The 16837-nt window shown below is 27.6% G+C and overlaps 1 protein-coding gene across 3 annotated transcripts in view; it reads left to right on the top strand.

The window, feature by feature from the left end:
- Positions 1-16837, top strand: part of LOC100214111 (fibroblast growth factor receptor 1-A) — a 36593-nt gene that overhangs the window by 6211 nt on the left and 13545 nt on the right. Inside the window, exons 1-2 of one of the 3 annotated variants that reach the window (XM_065793941.1) lie at positions 6436-6564; positions 12992-13094. In XM_065793941.1, coding sequence (XP_065650013.1) covers positions 13019-13094 — 76 coding nt within the window. In that variant the 5' untranslated portion in view covers positions 6436-6564; positions 12992-13018. Of the gene's footprint in view, positions 1-6435; positions 6565-12961; positions 13095-16837 lie in introns of those variants that run through there. The other 2 variants (XM_065793942.1, XM_065793940.1) reach the window with 2 other exon arrangements.

The raw sequence follows: 16837 nt of genomic DNA, 5'->3' as shown, positions 1-16837 counted from the left end.
ATAATTTAAAGCTCAAATCATATAATTTTTTTTGTTAAAAAAACTTTATTTTGGAACCAAATTTAAAATAATAGTTTTTGTTTATTTATAGAAATATGAAAAATGTATGAATTTGCTTTTAGAAGTGATGTACAAAATAGTGCGACGCGTTTTAAGAATATGCATTTAAAAAAAGACTATGCCAGAAATAGATTTGTAATGGTTTGCAAAAAGGATTTAAGAAAGTTAATCCACTTGCTGTGAGCTTGATGTGTGTTGTATTAAATAGTTTATTTGGTTAGTCAACTACTGGCACGTTGGTAGCACGTTGGTATATTGTTTATATACACTTTTAAAATATTGATAAAAACTGAAAATAACTAAATGCTAAAAATTATCCGAAAAAAATAAATAATGCCTAGGGCAAATTGCGGATGGTATTTCATATTAAAATTCAACAAAAAACTGTATTTATATCTTTTATTTTAAAACACAAATTTAATTTTTTAGATATTGTCAACGAAATTTTATACGCCTAAGTTTGATTATTGCACATAAAAAAAATACCTCGGTTTCAGATATTGCTAAAAACAATTTATTATAATATTGCTAACAAAAACCATACATATATTTTTCATCAAGGCTTACAGTTTTGCAAAAACTAATGGTTTTCGAAACGTTTTCCATCTAGTTCTGTCTTTCCTTAATTCTTGCAAAAATAGTAAATTAAATATTATTCGTTTCTTAAAAAGTCTCTAATAAATATAGTCTCTCCGGAATAAATTATGCAGTTCACAACAGCGGTGCACAGAGGATTTTTTAGTGTTTCAGATATGATACTTTCAGGTATTCTGATAACTTTAAACTTAAGTGTGTTCTTTCAACAAAAATCAAATAATTTTTTATCCCGCTCTAGAGCAGTGCGTAAAATTTAACGCTAAATTAAACTCCTCGTATCTTTCAATTTTACAATGATAAACAATATAAACAAGGTAACTGAAAGAGGATCATGAAGATCTTGTCACAAGAACCTTAAAGCCGTTTTTTAAAATGTAGCAATAAACTTCTTTCAATCAAGAGATAAAATAAAGTAATAAACTTTTTACAATGATGAACAAAAATAAACTTAATAAAGTATATAGACTAATGCAATAAACAAGATAAACTGACCTAATATTAACAGTAAAATAAATTAATGCTTAGTAATAATAGAAAGTTAACAATTTCAAGATATTACTATTGGTAGTGCATAAGCAGGTTGTCTATGAAAAAAATAAAAGTTTTAAGTTTAGTTTTAAAAACAAGAAGCCAAATCAAAATTTTGCAAAATTTTTAGTTCCAAAGATACGGTGCACGATAATCAATAGAAAATTGATTAAATTTGGTTCGACAAAAAATTTGATTTAGCAAATTATTTTTTTTTGGATATATTTATTTTTAGGATATAATTACAGATTTTAAAGTAAAGCTATCATTAAAAACGTTTGAAACTATTTTTGAAAAATTTTTTTTTCCACAAATATACAAAACATGCATTTACTTCGTATATATTAAGTAATCTCATTTTGTTGAATAAAGGCTTTGAATGAGTAAGATGATCCGCAAAATTAAGAATACAAATTACGTGTTTCTGATAGTTACAAAGACGTTTCAATCTATTTTTATCAGTACTTCCCCAAGCAATATATGCATAGCTTAAATTTTTATGGATAAACGAGTAATTAGGTTTGGAACAAGCTCTTTTTATTTGAATAATCTCTAGTTTTATACAAAATTCAAATATTTTTTAAATTTTGGTACAAATGTAATCAATGTGATGTTTCCATGTTATGTGTTCATCCAGGTAAACTTTGTAACACAGTCTCTTTTAATCTTAATTTGATCAATACAAATTGGAGGCTTATGGGTAGATAGCGTTTTTAACGAGTGGAAAACAGATGAATTATATAAAATAATATTCTTTGTTTTATTAATAACAAAGTTAATTTGTTACATTTTAACCAGATAAATTTGTTTTTAAGCTCATCATTCAAAGTAGAAAAACGTTTACAGATATTATTAGAAAGAAACAGGTTAGTATCGCCCGCAAACATAATACTAAGTAGATTTGAGACTTTATTCAAGTCATTAATATAAATCAAGAAAAAAAGTCTTTCTAATATAGAGCCTTGCGGAACACCACAGGATATGTTTAATAAATCCTTTTGATAAACATCATTACTGTAAATATGTTGTTTTTGGTTCAATACAAACTTTCGAACCACTTTATTACCGTGTTATTTATTCCATAGTTAAACTTATAAAGTAACATGGTATGATCTACGGTATTAAATACCTTTGAAAGGTCAATACTAAGTGTGTACTGGAAATTTTCAAAAGAATTTGAGATTTCACGTACGAATTGAATGTTTGCTTGTTCCGTAGAACTGTGTTTTTTGAAGCCAAGTTAGTTATCATACTTAGGCCGTCAGGAAAGTTAGTGCAACCTCCTAACATAATCAAAAAATAACATAATCGGTTCTGACTATGTTATTCTCTGTGTGCCATTATTATTTATGCATAGTTGCATACTTTCCAACCACTTCTCAAATGTTTTTCTATAGTCTTCAATAGATACGCCTTAAAGTATCTTCGTAATTTGTCTTTTTTGACATTCAACGTCTGTATGATCGTCAAGATGAGTTTTGATGCGGTCAAATAGCCAAAAATCTGATGAAGTTAAGTCTGGCAAGTAAGGTGGGTGGCAAACTATATTCAATCTGGCTTGATCTAGGAAAGTTTTCGCTGCTTTTGTGACATGAGGTTTAGCATTATCATGAAGAAATTTCATGTTTTTTGTACCTGCGGTAAGTCTTTGCTTGTTTATTTCTTCTATAATTGGGTTCAAGCAATTTTCAATTTAATAATTAAATGTTATAGTCTTACCTTTTTCCAAAAAATCAATAAAAACAACGCCTTTTGTCTTAAAGAAGATAGAATACATGTTTTTTGTTTTAAAACAAGCCTGTCATACTACTGTTCTAGGAGATTCACCTTTGGCTACCCAGCTGACATTAGATAATTTGTGTCAAGGTAAACCGCGATTCATCTCCAGTAATAACATCATACAACTTATCTTCTTCGAACTTTTCTAAATTTTCACGACAAGCTTCAACACTCTCTATTCGATTTTTTTCTGTTAATTGGTGGGGTATCCAACTTAATGATAATTTTCTCAGCCCTAGTGAGCCATGTATTATTTATCCTAACGTATATTGGTTAATAGATGATTGCTCCATAATATTGTCAAAATTCGAATGAGGATCATCTTGAATTATTTTCCGAATTAACTCGATATTTGCAGATGTATGCACGGTGATTCGGCGTCCAAAGCGTGGGTCATCTTCTAAACTCTCTTTTCCATCATTGAATAAAGCGGCCCATTTGGCAACTGTTCTATATTTTGGTGCTTGGTCCCCATAAACCTTTTCGAATTCGTTGGATATCTCAGTTGATGGAGATCCAAGCAGAGCACGAGTTTTAATATATACTCTATATTCAAATTTATTCATTTTATAAATTTTTTTTTAAAAGTGCATTTACTGAAATTGAAATAATTTTTTTATTATACAAGCTATATATAATAAAACTGCAGCCAAAATGTAGAGAAATGAAGAGAAATGATATATAACAATGACATAAAAATTGTTAAAATACAGGAGTTTTTTAACAAGTTGCACGAACTTTCCTGACGCCCTAAGTATTATACGTTATAATAATGTGAATAGTTATACATTCACATTATTATAACGTATATTTATAGAAAATGTTTATAACAGAAATAGAACGATAGTTGCTAATATTAGTTCACCTTGTTTCAAAATCAGGAAAAATTCCTTGATGTTATGACGCTTTGAAAACTTTAAAGAGAATCTTTTAGTTATTCAAAACAGTTTATAACTACATAAACATTTATGTCACCGGCACCAGATGCTTTAATGTTATTTTAGGATTTGAACTCTTTTTTAAACTCTTTAAAAGATAATTCTGAAGACAATATATTAGAAGTAATGCAATCCATAGTTAGTAATAGAAAATTACTAAATACAGATTGAGGTTTGGAACTTTTGTTGCCAAATCAGGACCAATTCTAAAAATTATTAAATTAGCAAGCTATTACATTTGGCTCATAAATATATTGTTTATCAACTTTGATTAACTAAGGCAGGAAACCTGAGCAAGATTTTTGTTTTCCACTATTTTTTTTCATTATTTCCCAGGTGCGTTTCGAGTTCGATTTTTATACTTTTCAAGTAGTTTAGAGTAACAGTTTATTTTTTAAGATTTTACAAGTTTTTTTAAACAAATATTTAAAATCCTAGTATATTTTTTTCATTTTTTTGGCGATTTTGTTTTTAAATACGTTTTATATAATTTCTACTTAAGCTTTGTTGACTTTTTAAATTCCTGGTAATCAAGGTTATTATAAGTTATTTGGATTGATTGTTTTTTCATTAAAAATGAAAAATTGGCATCGTAGATTGAGTACAATGTGCTGAAAAAATTGTTGTAAATAGAGTTAAATAGAGCGTTTTTATTAAAATTTATATCCTTCCAATAAAGCAGTGATAATTGTTCTTTAAACTGGTTAAGCATTGGGTAATATTGTCTGATTAAAAGAACATTGTCTAAATATTTGGCTTTAACCTTTGTTGAGGGCTTGCAGTTAAATGCTAAGAATATAAGAAAGTGTTCAAAAATCAGATTTCAAAATACCTTTTTTATATCATTATTAGGGATATTTGTTATAATGATTGGTCTGTTGTAATGATATCATCGAGTAGCTGTATTAATTGTTATTCTTATTGGACGATTTATTAAAGAAAGAAGTCGAGCAACTTTTAACTTTATAGTCATTATTATAGAAAAAAGCACTTTTTTTTAATATTTGAATGAATGAATGGGTTTAGGTTCTCTTAGTTTTACTCTTTACCCCATTTGTGACTAATATCATTTTTTTTTTTCCTGTTTTATAAACGCCTGTTTCTATTTGTATAGAAAAAATATTCTCGAATAACAAGAATTTTTTGTAATGTGCATCTAAAATGCTTAAATGTGTTAAAACTCCATCAATTATATATTTTGTCCCATTTATGCCTCTTAGGACTTTATTCAGATTTAAAGAAAACTCTTTTCTATTGTTACAAGACTAATACTCTAAATAAGACTAAAATTGTTTCTGTTGAGTGAAACGGCATAAATTCTGGCGGGCTCTTTGGCCACTAGTAACTTAGAATATATATTTTATCAATTCATCCACTCACCCCTTCCCCTCCACACACACATACACGCACACACGCACACACACACACACACACACACACACACACACACACACACATTTGAGCGAACTATTTTGAAAAGTTTTAATCCCTAGCTCCTCTCACCTCATCACCACAACTTTTTTTTGGGAAACATTCTCATTTTGCATAAAATGAATATACTTAATTTTGGAGTATGCGCAATGCCTGAAATTGTCATATCTGAAACATCAAAGAGCTCTTTTTACGCTACCGGTTAACACCATTGTAGAAGTACCTGCTACCAATATTTTCACCGGTTTGAAAGATGTGGTCATAACTTTTTGGCTATCTAATTGCAGCTTTAATTTTTAAAATTATTATTTTCAACTTTTCGTTTCGTATGTATTTGAAATATTATAAACAATATCTAAATTCTTTCTTATCTGTTGTTTACGCGTGTGATCATGTTTTTCTCTGTATGGCGCTTTTCTCACTCTCCATGAGTTAACTTCAACAATAAGATAAAAATTGGTATAAACTTAAAACCTTTTTAAATCAGATTATTTTAAAACACAATTGCCATGCAGCTACATCGCATTACACCAATATGAGACTTGATAATGAACTATGATAATTTAATGGCATTTTTTTGTTTCTACCAAATTTTTTATGCAAGTTGTTATTTAATTTAAAACATTAAAAAAAAACTATTAATCTTAATGAAAACCATGAGTAAAATATATTTGTTTGACAAAGATTTATCGACGCCGTCGGGATTCTATCGAGTTTTGAAACGTAAAAAGAAGCAAAAAGTCAATGTCAAAAACCAGAAAGGATTTTGTTCAGGAAACGAGAAAATTACGGAACGTTAAAAGTTTTGGCTCAGCTACATTGAAAAGATGGGTGTCAATTAATTAGCACCTATTTTTTATGCTTGATTTTTATTTCAAATTAGAATTATGTTATTTAGATGAAAGAAGCTAGTAAAGTTTTACCATTTACTTTTTTCCGTAACGTATTTTTTTTTTTGAGGAAGTTTTAAAAGATAGTTTGTTCATTGAATCGATTTTAGCTTAAAAAGTCAATGGAGTTGCCGAAAATATATGACTAACCTATATATGTAAATATGATTATGCTATATAATATATTATAGCATTGAAATAATATTGTTAAGGATCATGAATAAATTAGATAGTTCTTATTTTGAAATGCGTGATCTCTAGTAAGCAAATTTATTTATCATGGCAAGTCTATTACTATTTCATAAAAATATTATGAATGACAAGACAACAATGTTCAATAGGTATGAAGTCCATTTTTTATAGAATAAAGAAATTAAAAATCAGCAATTCATTATCGTAGATTAGTGTTTTGCTAAAAAAAAAAATATTTGAATTTTAACATACATTTTTTTCTCATTATGTTTTTGTAATTAAATAGATAATAGACTTTTTTTCTGAAATTTGAAAAGCTTTTTTCAAAGTTTAGAAAAGAAGTTGTATTAATAAATATTATTAGTTAATTAGGTCTGTGACTAGCCTCATTATTTTTTAACAAATATTTATTTGTACGATAGCATGATGTCATTGCTGATTGTTAAATTATATGTTGTTCCAATTTGGAGCTTTAACTAGAAAACTTTAATTTCTTATTCTGAAAATTAAATGTAAACAGCCAGTAGAAATAAGATAGAATGCTAGATGAATGGAAAGTGTAAGTTTATATGTGTTTTTTATATATATATATATATATATATATATATATATATATATATATATATATATATATATATATATATATATATATAGTCACAGCTAAGAATCTTTGTTCTGAGTTATCAGAACATAGAAGTACAGCAAGTATATTCTCAGGATGAGCCCAGCAGGATTCACTTTTTTGATAAGGTTTAGAGGCTTCTCTAACCTTATCATCTTGCTTCTGCCAAATTCGAAATAGCATTAAAAGATCACCAGAATTGTATTTAATGCCATGGTTTACATTAGTCTCAAAAGTATTGCAAGATAAACCTGCGTCACCCAAGTTGCAAGGAGCCTTAAGATCTCTGCATTCTCAGGTTTAAGATCATGCTTGTTCATATATTGAAGCAAGCATCTCATGCCACAAGTAAGCCATCGACAATAAGACAATCTTCCACATTTTAGAGCTGCTACTCTAGGATCAAGTTTTCCTTTTAACATTGCATTCACATACTTCCTTGCAACTAAACTGTGAGTGCTTATTTGTTTAACAAAATCTTCACTGATATTAACTAAAGGCTCAAGAAGGAGAGTTAGTGTAAATTTAGTAATTTTTCAAGATTTTCAACTTTAGAAAACAGTTTACCAAAATCCTCCACACCATTCTTTTTCTGAAGAAGTTGGCCCGTCAAAGTCTTTTACAATAAGACAGAAAAGAAGTGCATTAATGCGAAGCCAGCAAAAAGATCTAAAACGTTTTCGATGGAGAAGTTCTTCCACAAAATGAAGCATTCCAACTTTTCATCCAGACGTTTCATTTTTAGTATCAGTACTAATTAGTTAGAAATTAAGATCTTTACCTCTTTCCATTAACCAGTTGAATAATCCAAAAACATATTGTTTGGCTGGTTTACATATTCAGATTTAGGCTCTGGTGTATAATGAGTAAGATAGTGACCTCTAGGCTCCTATGTCACAGTTATTTGGTTTTCTTGAATAATTTTTTTTTCTGAAGGTGCCTGTAGTCTTATCATGCATAAGAATTAAAGTTTATCTTTTTTACCATCAACAATTCATATACTAGTATTTTTCTCATTATAGATCATTATATGTTGCAAACAATCACGTAATGTTGGAAAATCAGTTTGGAAAAACTTTCTAGGACCTCCAAGATATTTGCTCAGCTTAGCGTTGATGCGTTTTTTGATTTTCTTACTACCTAATAATGCCATTTTTCTATTTTGAATATATTATGAATATGAACAATAAAATGGCAGGAATAATAGCATTTAATTTGAAAATAAGTCTATAATAGCTATGAACATATTTATAAGGTGTAATTGAATATTAACTAGTACTTATACACAAAATAACATTTTAAAAAACAAAAAAAACATTCTTCTATATTCTACTATTCTATTATAAATAGTCATTATGTACATTTGTAACACAAATAGTCAACATTTAGAGAAAAATCACAATATTTTCAGAAAAGAAAATGTTTTCCCGGTAGCAAGAGCTGTTTTTTTGCACAAAATAAAATTATACCATTCAACTCAGGCCTTTTAAATACATAGGAAAAGTGATGTGCTGAATCAAAACTAGAACATGCATGAGTATGAGATACCTTGTTGTACTATGAATTTTATTGTTGTTCAATATAATTGTTTGGTCTGATAAATAAGGCTAATAAATGAACTGTATAAAATAAAACTAACTTGAACTCAAATAGTCAATAGAAATTCTATCGGTAATAAATATTTAGTTATAAAAGTAACTTAATAATTTACTTGTCAACTGCTAATTGTTTTCAAAATATGAATCATATCGAGAATAGTTTTTTTCTTATTTGCCTGATTGCGGAAACATATAAATAATTTTTTCAAAAACTTAAGGTCAGCACTTGAAATTTTCAAAAGTATACTAAAGGTTATTTCTGATAAGAATTTATGATAATTCTGATAAGAATTTATGTGAACAAAGAAAAATTTAGTATGTGGTTTACTGCCGCAAAGGAGTGCTAAATCTGCTTTCTTTTCCGCTTGCTTACTTCTTTTCTAAAAATGGTTAAACAAGAAAAATCTTGTCTTTTCTTCTCTTTGGTTGTTTTTCCAATCAGTTCCTACTAGTTTAATAGCCCTCTCTGATAAGTCATTGACCACCTTATTAATAGGTATTAAATAATAATTTTCAACTCAAAATAAAAATAGTTGAACTTCCAAAACTGTGAAGGGATCTTCAGACACTGCAACTCACTCTTTCCATGTCTAATCTTACCAAAAATAAGCCAAGATTGCTCAGTTACTAGAGCACTAAGAGATGGAGACTGATCTAGTGCAAAATCTAGAAAGTGAAGAAGCTCTTTATTGACCATAACATGTTCAAGTGGATATAATTTAAATTTTTCGGGCAATGTTCATCTGCTAAAGCAAGCACAACTAAGGCAGGATCAAGATGCCAGCTGTGTCTGCCTAATGATATTATTGCTAAAGTAGCTCCATTAAGATTTATATCCATGAACCTCTTCATCTGCCACAGATTTTTCATATCCTACAAAATATTTTAACAAAAATTAGATTAATTCATCAATCAATCAATTAAATAATCTATTTTAATCTGTTTTCTTATTTCTTATAATTATACAATGCTTTTGCCATAACTCTTGCATGATGCAACTGACCAGGAGTACAAAATTTGAACCTCTCTATTTGAGAAACTGTCTTTACCCAATCATTTTCACTAGTGCAGCTAATCTTCTCTTGTGGCTCAAATGTGATGATGGTTCAGATAAAAGAAAATCATTTATTTCTTCTCTTAAGATAGCTATAACACTGCTAATGATAGTGTTAATGATAATGTTAGTGATAATGATAGTGTTAGTGATAATGATGATGACAGTGTGCTAATTGATAGAAAGTCTTTCTACTACAGCAGTTATCACTTTACCCTTTATAATATCTTTAGGCAGTATTATACTTTGTTCTTCTTCGTGGATCATTTATTGGTTATCATTTAGCTCACTTTTAACAGACATTGCATTCTGAGCTGAAATAATCAGTGAAATCAGTTTCTGAACTATAAGATATATCTATAAGATAATAAGATTTAACTATAAGATATGTAAGTCTTCTTTTTCTTAGGATTCCCTTTTAAATTTTATTTTTGCAGATTTTTCAGCACCCTTTTTAAAGCTAATATTAGAACAGCCTAGACAACCTTTTCTTTTTTCCTAATGCATTTTCAAAAACATAATGTCCATACATTTAGTTTCTTTTGTTCTTTTTCTATCCATTGTTATTTCCTCAATCATTATTTTTATGTCATGTCCCAACCAAAATACCTTTTTAGATTCTATTAAAAAAGTCTTTATCCTTGATTGGTCATGGTGTCAATCTGTTTTTAAGGAATTGTCGCTTTTTATATTTCATTATTAGAGTTTCTACTTCTTTCCTAAAATTAATATTAATTAGACCGTAAAACGCATTGTACGCTACAAGTTTTGTGTCCTCCAAGTTCCCAGGGAGCCTTCAGCTTAGATATGATGCAGCAGTTCTTTTCCGCTTCTGGACAATTTGGTGTAAATGCAGAACCTTTGTTTGAACAACAAAGTTTTTAAGAGAAATGGATGGTTTGGAGTCTCGTATGTAAAGATAATACTGGATTATTTCTTCATCAGTTAAAAACTGAGTAGATGATATTGTTTTCTTTTTTTTTTTTTAACTAAGAATATTTATTTGCCTCTATTTCTTATTTTACTAGGAATTTTTGGCATAACTTTTTATTTTACTTTTTATTTCATTTAAATAACATAAATTTAGATATATATTCTTTTTAAATTCTAAAAATAAACTTCATTGAGTACCATGTAAGAACCATTTTACCCATGTTTAAGCTTTGTTAAATCTTATTAAAACAGCAGATGTTGAAAATTGAGCATGGTTAATACATTAGTACAATGAAATCACACCACTGTCACGAAAACAGTTATGTATACAGAAATAATTAAAAACGTCATTAATTTAAAAAAAAAATCAGTCTTGAGTCATTTTTAATGACTTTTTTTATTAAATTTAAAAAGATATATATATATATAAAAAGAATGTCTAATTTTTTATATATATCAGTCATTGTGAGAATAAATATTGAAAAAAAAATTTAATAATGTCAAAGGGTGATACACATGAGTCAAAAATGTCAAAACGGAGTTAAAAAAAAGTAGTTTGCCACCCTTAAACTTTTTTTAAATTAAAGAAAAAAAATCTTACATATAAAACAACGGTCTGCGCACCTTATAAGTTTCCACTCTAGTTTAAAAAAATTTTCACCTAATCTGAACCATACCATCCTAATATATATATATATATATATATATATATATATATATATATATATATATATATATATATATATATATATATATATATATATATATATATATATATATATATATATATATATATATATATATACATATATATATATATATATATATACATATATATATATATATATATATATATATATATATATATATATATATATATTTATATATATATATATATACATATATATATATATATATATATATACATATATATATATATATATACATATATATATATATATATATATATATATATATATATATATATATATATATATATATATATATATATATCAGGCCTTGTTAAGAAGCGCTACGCAGCTCGCATTTTGCTTGCGAAAAGGCGATTTGCTTACGCGTTCAGCAGTTTTGCGCTACGCAAAAACTTATATCTTTTAGAATATTTAAATTATCTTTTGATTACCGTTAACGTGACGTTTATTCAGAAGAAATAAAGTCGTAAGTAAAAGCATTTAACCGCAATTGTAAAATAATAGATTTTTTTGTTAAAGAAACAGTTTGTTTCATAATTTTTTTTTTGCTATTAAAAATTAGTTAAAAAAAAAAAGTGTTTTAAGTTTTATCTTAAGGAATTAAATATATAAATTTCTTTTAAATATAAAAATTATTTTTAGTCATAATAAGTTTAAAAAATGCACGATTTATTTTGATGTAAATATTTTATTAATAAGATATGATGTTTATTGTTAATTCAATAACGTAAAGTTTTAATGACGTTCATTTAATTTACGAAAATAAATTATGATCACGAATATGTTATCGGTAACTGATAAATAACAAAAAAAAACCTTATTGTTTAAAAACATTATTAAAAAGAGTTCACAAATTAAATAAGAAAAAATGTATTAACAGTTAATAAAATAACCAAAAACCAAATATAAAATCATAAGAAAATAAACAAATATTTTACGTTTCATGAAAAAAATATTTTTTTCAAAATAAAATTTAGTTCATATTTGAAAAAAATAATAAAAATGATTTTTTTAATAAGAACTTAGATTTTATTTGTAACTTTTGTTATAGTGAGAAAAAAACAAACTGTTTGTATGATTTTTAACGCGTTAATAAAATAACTTTAATTACAATGCGTACTTGAAAAGACGCTAGTGACGCAATATAACTTCTAACGATGCAAAATATATTTGCTGAGTTGAGTTACTTAGAAATGCGCTACGCGTTTTCGCTACGCACCGAAATCTCGTAACAAGGCCTGATATATATATATATATATATATATATATATATATATATATATATATATATATATATACATATATATATATATATATATATATATATATATGATGATGATGATGATGATGATGATGGTGATGATGATCATGATCATGATCATGATGATGATGATGATGATGATGATGATGATGATGATGATGATGATGATGATGATGATGATGATGATGATGATGATGATGATGATGATGATGATGATGATGATGATGATGATGATGATGATGATGATGATGATGATGATGATGATGATGATGATGATGATGATGATGATGATGATGATGATGATGATGGTGATGATGATGAATGATGATGATATCATAAACAATTTCAATTGATTTTTGTTTTAGGGCAATAATTAAAATTAATCTTTTTATTAGATGGATCAATTATTGTAAACTAATGTGATGGTGATGCTATCTTTCAGTTGGTTTAGATTTGTCTTAGCATTAATTACCTTTAAGTTTACAATATTAACTCAAGGTAAAAAAATTGTTATAAATTTTGTTTTCTGATTTTTACATATGAAATTTATTTTTTTAATATTTATTTTTTCTGAACTGTTACTTTGATTTGATATTTTTTTTTCAATTATGTTAAAGATTGATATATTTTTAAATTTAAAAATTTTCTAACATTGTTTATTTAATAAGTTCTAACAAACAATATTTCAAATTTATGTTCAATACAGACATCAGTTTATTTAAAAAATTTTAATTTACTTTTTGCATAAAATTATGTATCTACAATATTTAAATATTATTTTAACATTAGTTTGTTCAGACCTTGTCTTTCTTGCCCAATAATTTGTCTTTTTTTATTTACCCACAATAACTTTGATGATTTATTATAAAATTGTTTTTATGGGGTTAAGGGATCAAAAACCTTTGAATTTGAAATCAAAGCCTGACAATGTAGTAATTTATATTTTTTGTTTATAATATTAATAATTCATAAGTGTGAATTGGCATAAGGATTTGTAGTGATGCCAATATTTTAAAAATCTTTTGGGCATTTTTGCCAGTTTTTGTAGTATTTATGCCAGTTCGCATTTATGTCAGTTTTTGCAACTACTTCATCAGTAATCAAAACAAAGTTCAATGAGATTGATACTTTATGGTTTACTGCAGGAGCTGTTTTTTGTTATTTAGAAAGTATGATTTGTTCTTAAGTTAGAGCTGAAGAGGCATCAAGAGGTTGTCATCATAAGGCCTCAAAAGATATTCTAGATAAAAAAAGATCTTGTGTCTTTTGCAACTCTAATTTGAATTTCTTTTAATTTCAAGTAGAAAATACAAATAAAATAATTGGAAAGACTAAACTAACATTTACATCTCTCAATATTTCAATGTTCTGAAACTTTTATCTTCCGTTCACATGCATTTGAATTTTTGCAGCCCCTTAAATTATTTATATTTAATCGGAGATCAAAGAGCAATCGTTGCAAGTGTTTCACTTGCAAAGATTGTTCTTCGATCTCCGATTAAACATAATGTTAATTAGATCATTATTTTGTGGTTCACAAAATAATTATCTAATTAACAGCTAATCATACAGATATATGTATATCATAGTTTGCGGCACATAAAATTTTTCTTACTATAAAAGTCTTGCAACATACAGTCTCATACAAACAAAGAATTCATCAACCGTACCAAACAACAAACATGGTCAAAAATGGTCCAGATTAGCCCCTGATATGTATATGTATATATTAGTAAAAACGCTCTATTTGTAGAATACACTAACATATTATATATATATATATATATATATATATATATATATATATATATATATATATATATATATATATATATATATATATATATATATATATATAAATGTATATATATATTTATATAAATTTACTATAAAGTTAAAAAAAATTATTGAATAATCGATGTTTAAAATAATTATCACTTTAAATAAAGTATATTCATAGTTCTACTAAATTTTACGTGATAATTATTTTAAACTTTGATTATTCAATAATTTTTTTTAACTTTATAGTAAATTTATATATATATATATATATATATATATATATATATATATATATATATATATATATATATATATAATATATTTATATATATATATATATATATTTATATAATATGTTTATGTATATATATATATATATATATATATATATATAATATATATTTACATATATATATATACATATATATATATATATATATATATATATATATATATATATATATATATATATATATATATATATATACATATATATATATATATATATATATTTATATATATATATTTTTAACATCTTCGCTTCCAACAAGGCTGCAAGCAGCCACTAGTTAAAGTTGGAAGTTACTTAGAGAGAAAAGATAAAGATTGTAAAGCAAGATAACGATTGACGGACGACTTAAAAGATTGCAAATTATATGAATCAGGAAAGCAAGATGAAGGAAGCGAATTCCAAAGAGCTGATGTTCGAGGAAAAAAACTAGACGAATAAGCGTTTTTGGAGCACTTAGGAACAGTCACAGAAAAAGGATGACACTTAATTTAATGACGAGTAACACGAGAATGAATTTAGTAGATGGCACAAGAGACGCTAGCTCTTTAGAGCAGTGCCCGTTATAGTATTTGTAGAAAAGAGAAAGAGAAGCAACATTACGACGATGTGATAATGGTTGGAGGTTGGCTGCAAGAGCAGGTCCAACTATGTTAACAATGCGTTTTTGCACCTTGTCTAAAAGAGAAAGGGCATCATTAGAAGATCCGCCCAGATATGGCAACAGTATTCCATACAAGGCCGGATATGGGATTTATAGAGATAGAGAAAAGAATCCGAAGTAAGAAAGTGGCGAGTTCGATAAAGAGATGCAACCTTAGCAGATGCTAATTTTGCAACTGATTTGATATATGGTTTCTAAGAAAGATTGGAAGTAAGAGTTAATCCTAGAAGATGAAGAGTAGGTGACTCATTGAGTACATCACCGTTCATAAATATAGGAAGATCTAAATTATTGCGATAACGATTGGCTGAAAAAAATTGAGTTTTATCTGAATTAAAGTTCACCAGCCACTGTGAGCCCCATGCTGTAGCAGAAGTGAGATCCTTTTCAAGCTCAAATGCCCCCTCCAGGCAATCAGAGGGTGTTGGTTTCTTATCACGACAAGAATAAATGGTAGTATCATCAGCAAACAATGCCACCTTAGATGTGAGAATATCTGGAAGATCGTTAATGTAAATTAAAAAGAGTATAGGGCCAAGGATAGAACCTTGAGGAACTCCTGAAGTTACAGAATAAGAGGAAGAGTGTTGTCCATCGAGGACAACTTTTATGCTGCGATTGGAAAGGAAGGATTCAATGATCTTGAGGATGTTGCCAGATACACCATACGAAGAAAGCTTATGGAGAAAACTAGCATGCCAAACTTTATCAAAAGCTTTTGAAATGTCAAGAGCAATGGCCTTAACCTCTCCACCTTCATCTAATGCACAATAAAACCTGTCAGTTATTACTGTTAGCAAATCAGCTGTAGAACGAGAAGATCGAAATCCATATTGATGGTCAGAAAGTAAGTGATTAGATTCAAGATGAGAAATTAAGTGTTTGTTAATTAAAGATTCAAAAGCCTTGCTTATGATAGGAAGAAGACTAATTGGACAGTAGTTAGACGAATCAAATTGTTCTCCAGAATTTTTGAAGATAGGAATAACAGAAGCCGCATTCCAGCATGCAGGAAAACAAGACTCTGATAAGTACTTGTTGAATAGTTTTGAGAGTATAGACGACGGCTCCGGAGAACACTTCTGGAAGACAATAACAGGTATGTTGTCCAGGCCACAAGCTGAAAAAGAGTCTAGGCAGGAAATCACTTTAGATACAGATGCTGGAGTGATATGAATGTCAAGCAATGGATCAACCTGTTTGTTGGCAATATCTGGTAGAACGCAACTAGTGGAATCAAGAGATGATATTGATGAAAGGTTTTTAGCAAACAATTCAGCTTTGTCTTTAGGTGAGGTGACAAAGTCTGAACCTTACAAGAGAGGTGGAATTATAGATTTGCCCTTATTATTGATATTATTAAAGATTCTCCAGAAGTCATGAAAGCCTAATTTTTGGGATGAGATACGAGATTTCATGACCTGAGAATAGCGGGTTTTGGCGTTAGACAAAAGTTTTTTACAATTGTTTCTAGCAGTAATAAACAGACGTCTGTTTTCTGGAGAA

The sequence above is a fragment of the Hydra vulgaris genome, chromosome 03 (genome assembly GCF_038396675.1).
Source record: "Hydra vulgaris chromosome 03, alternate assembly HydraT2T_AEP".
Lineage (NCBI taxonomy): Eukaryota > Metazoa > Cnidaria > Hydrozoa > Anthoathecata > Hydridae > Hydra > Hydra vulgaris.
The sequence above is the reverse complement of the archived record's forward strand: the minus strand, read 5'-3'. Positions and strand labels throughout refer to the sequence as shown.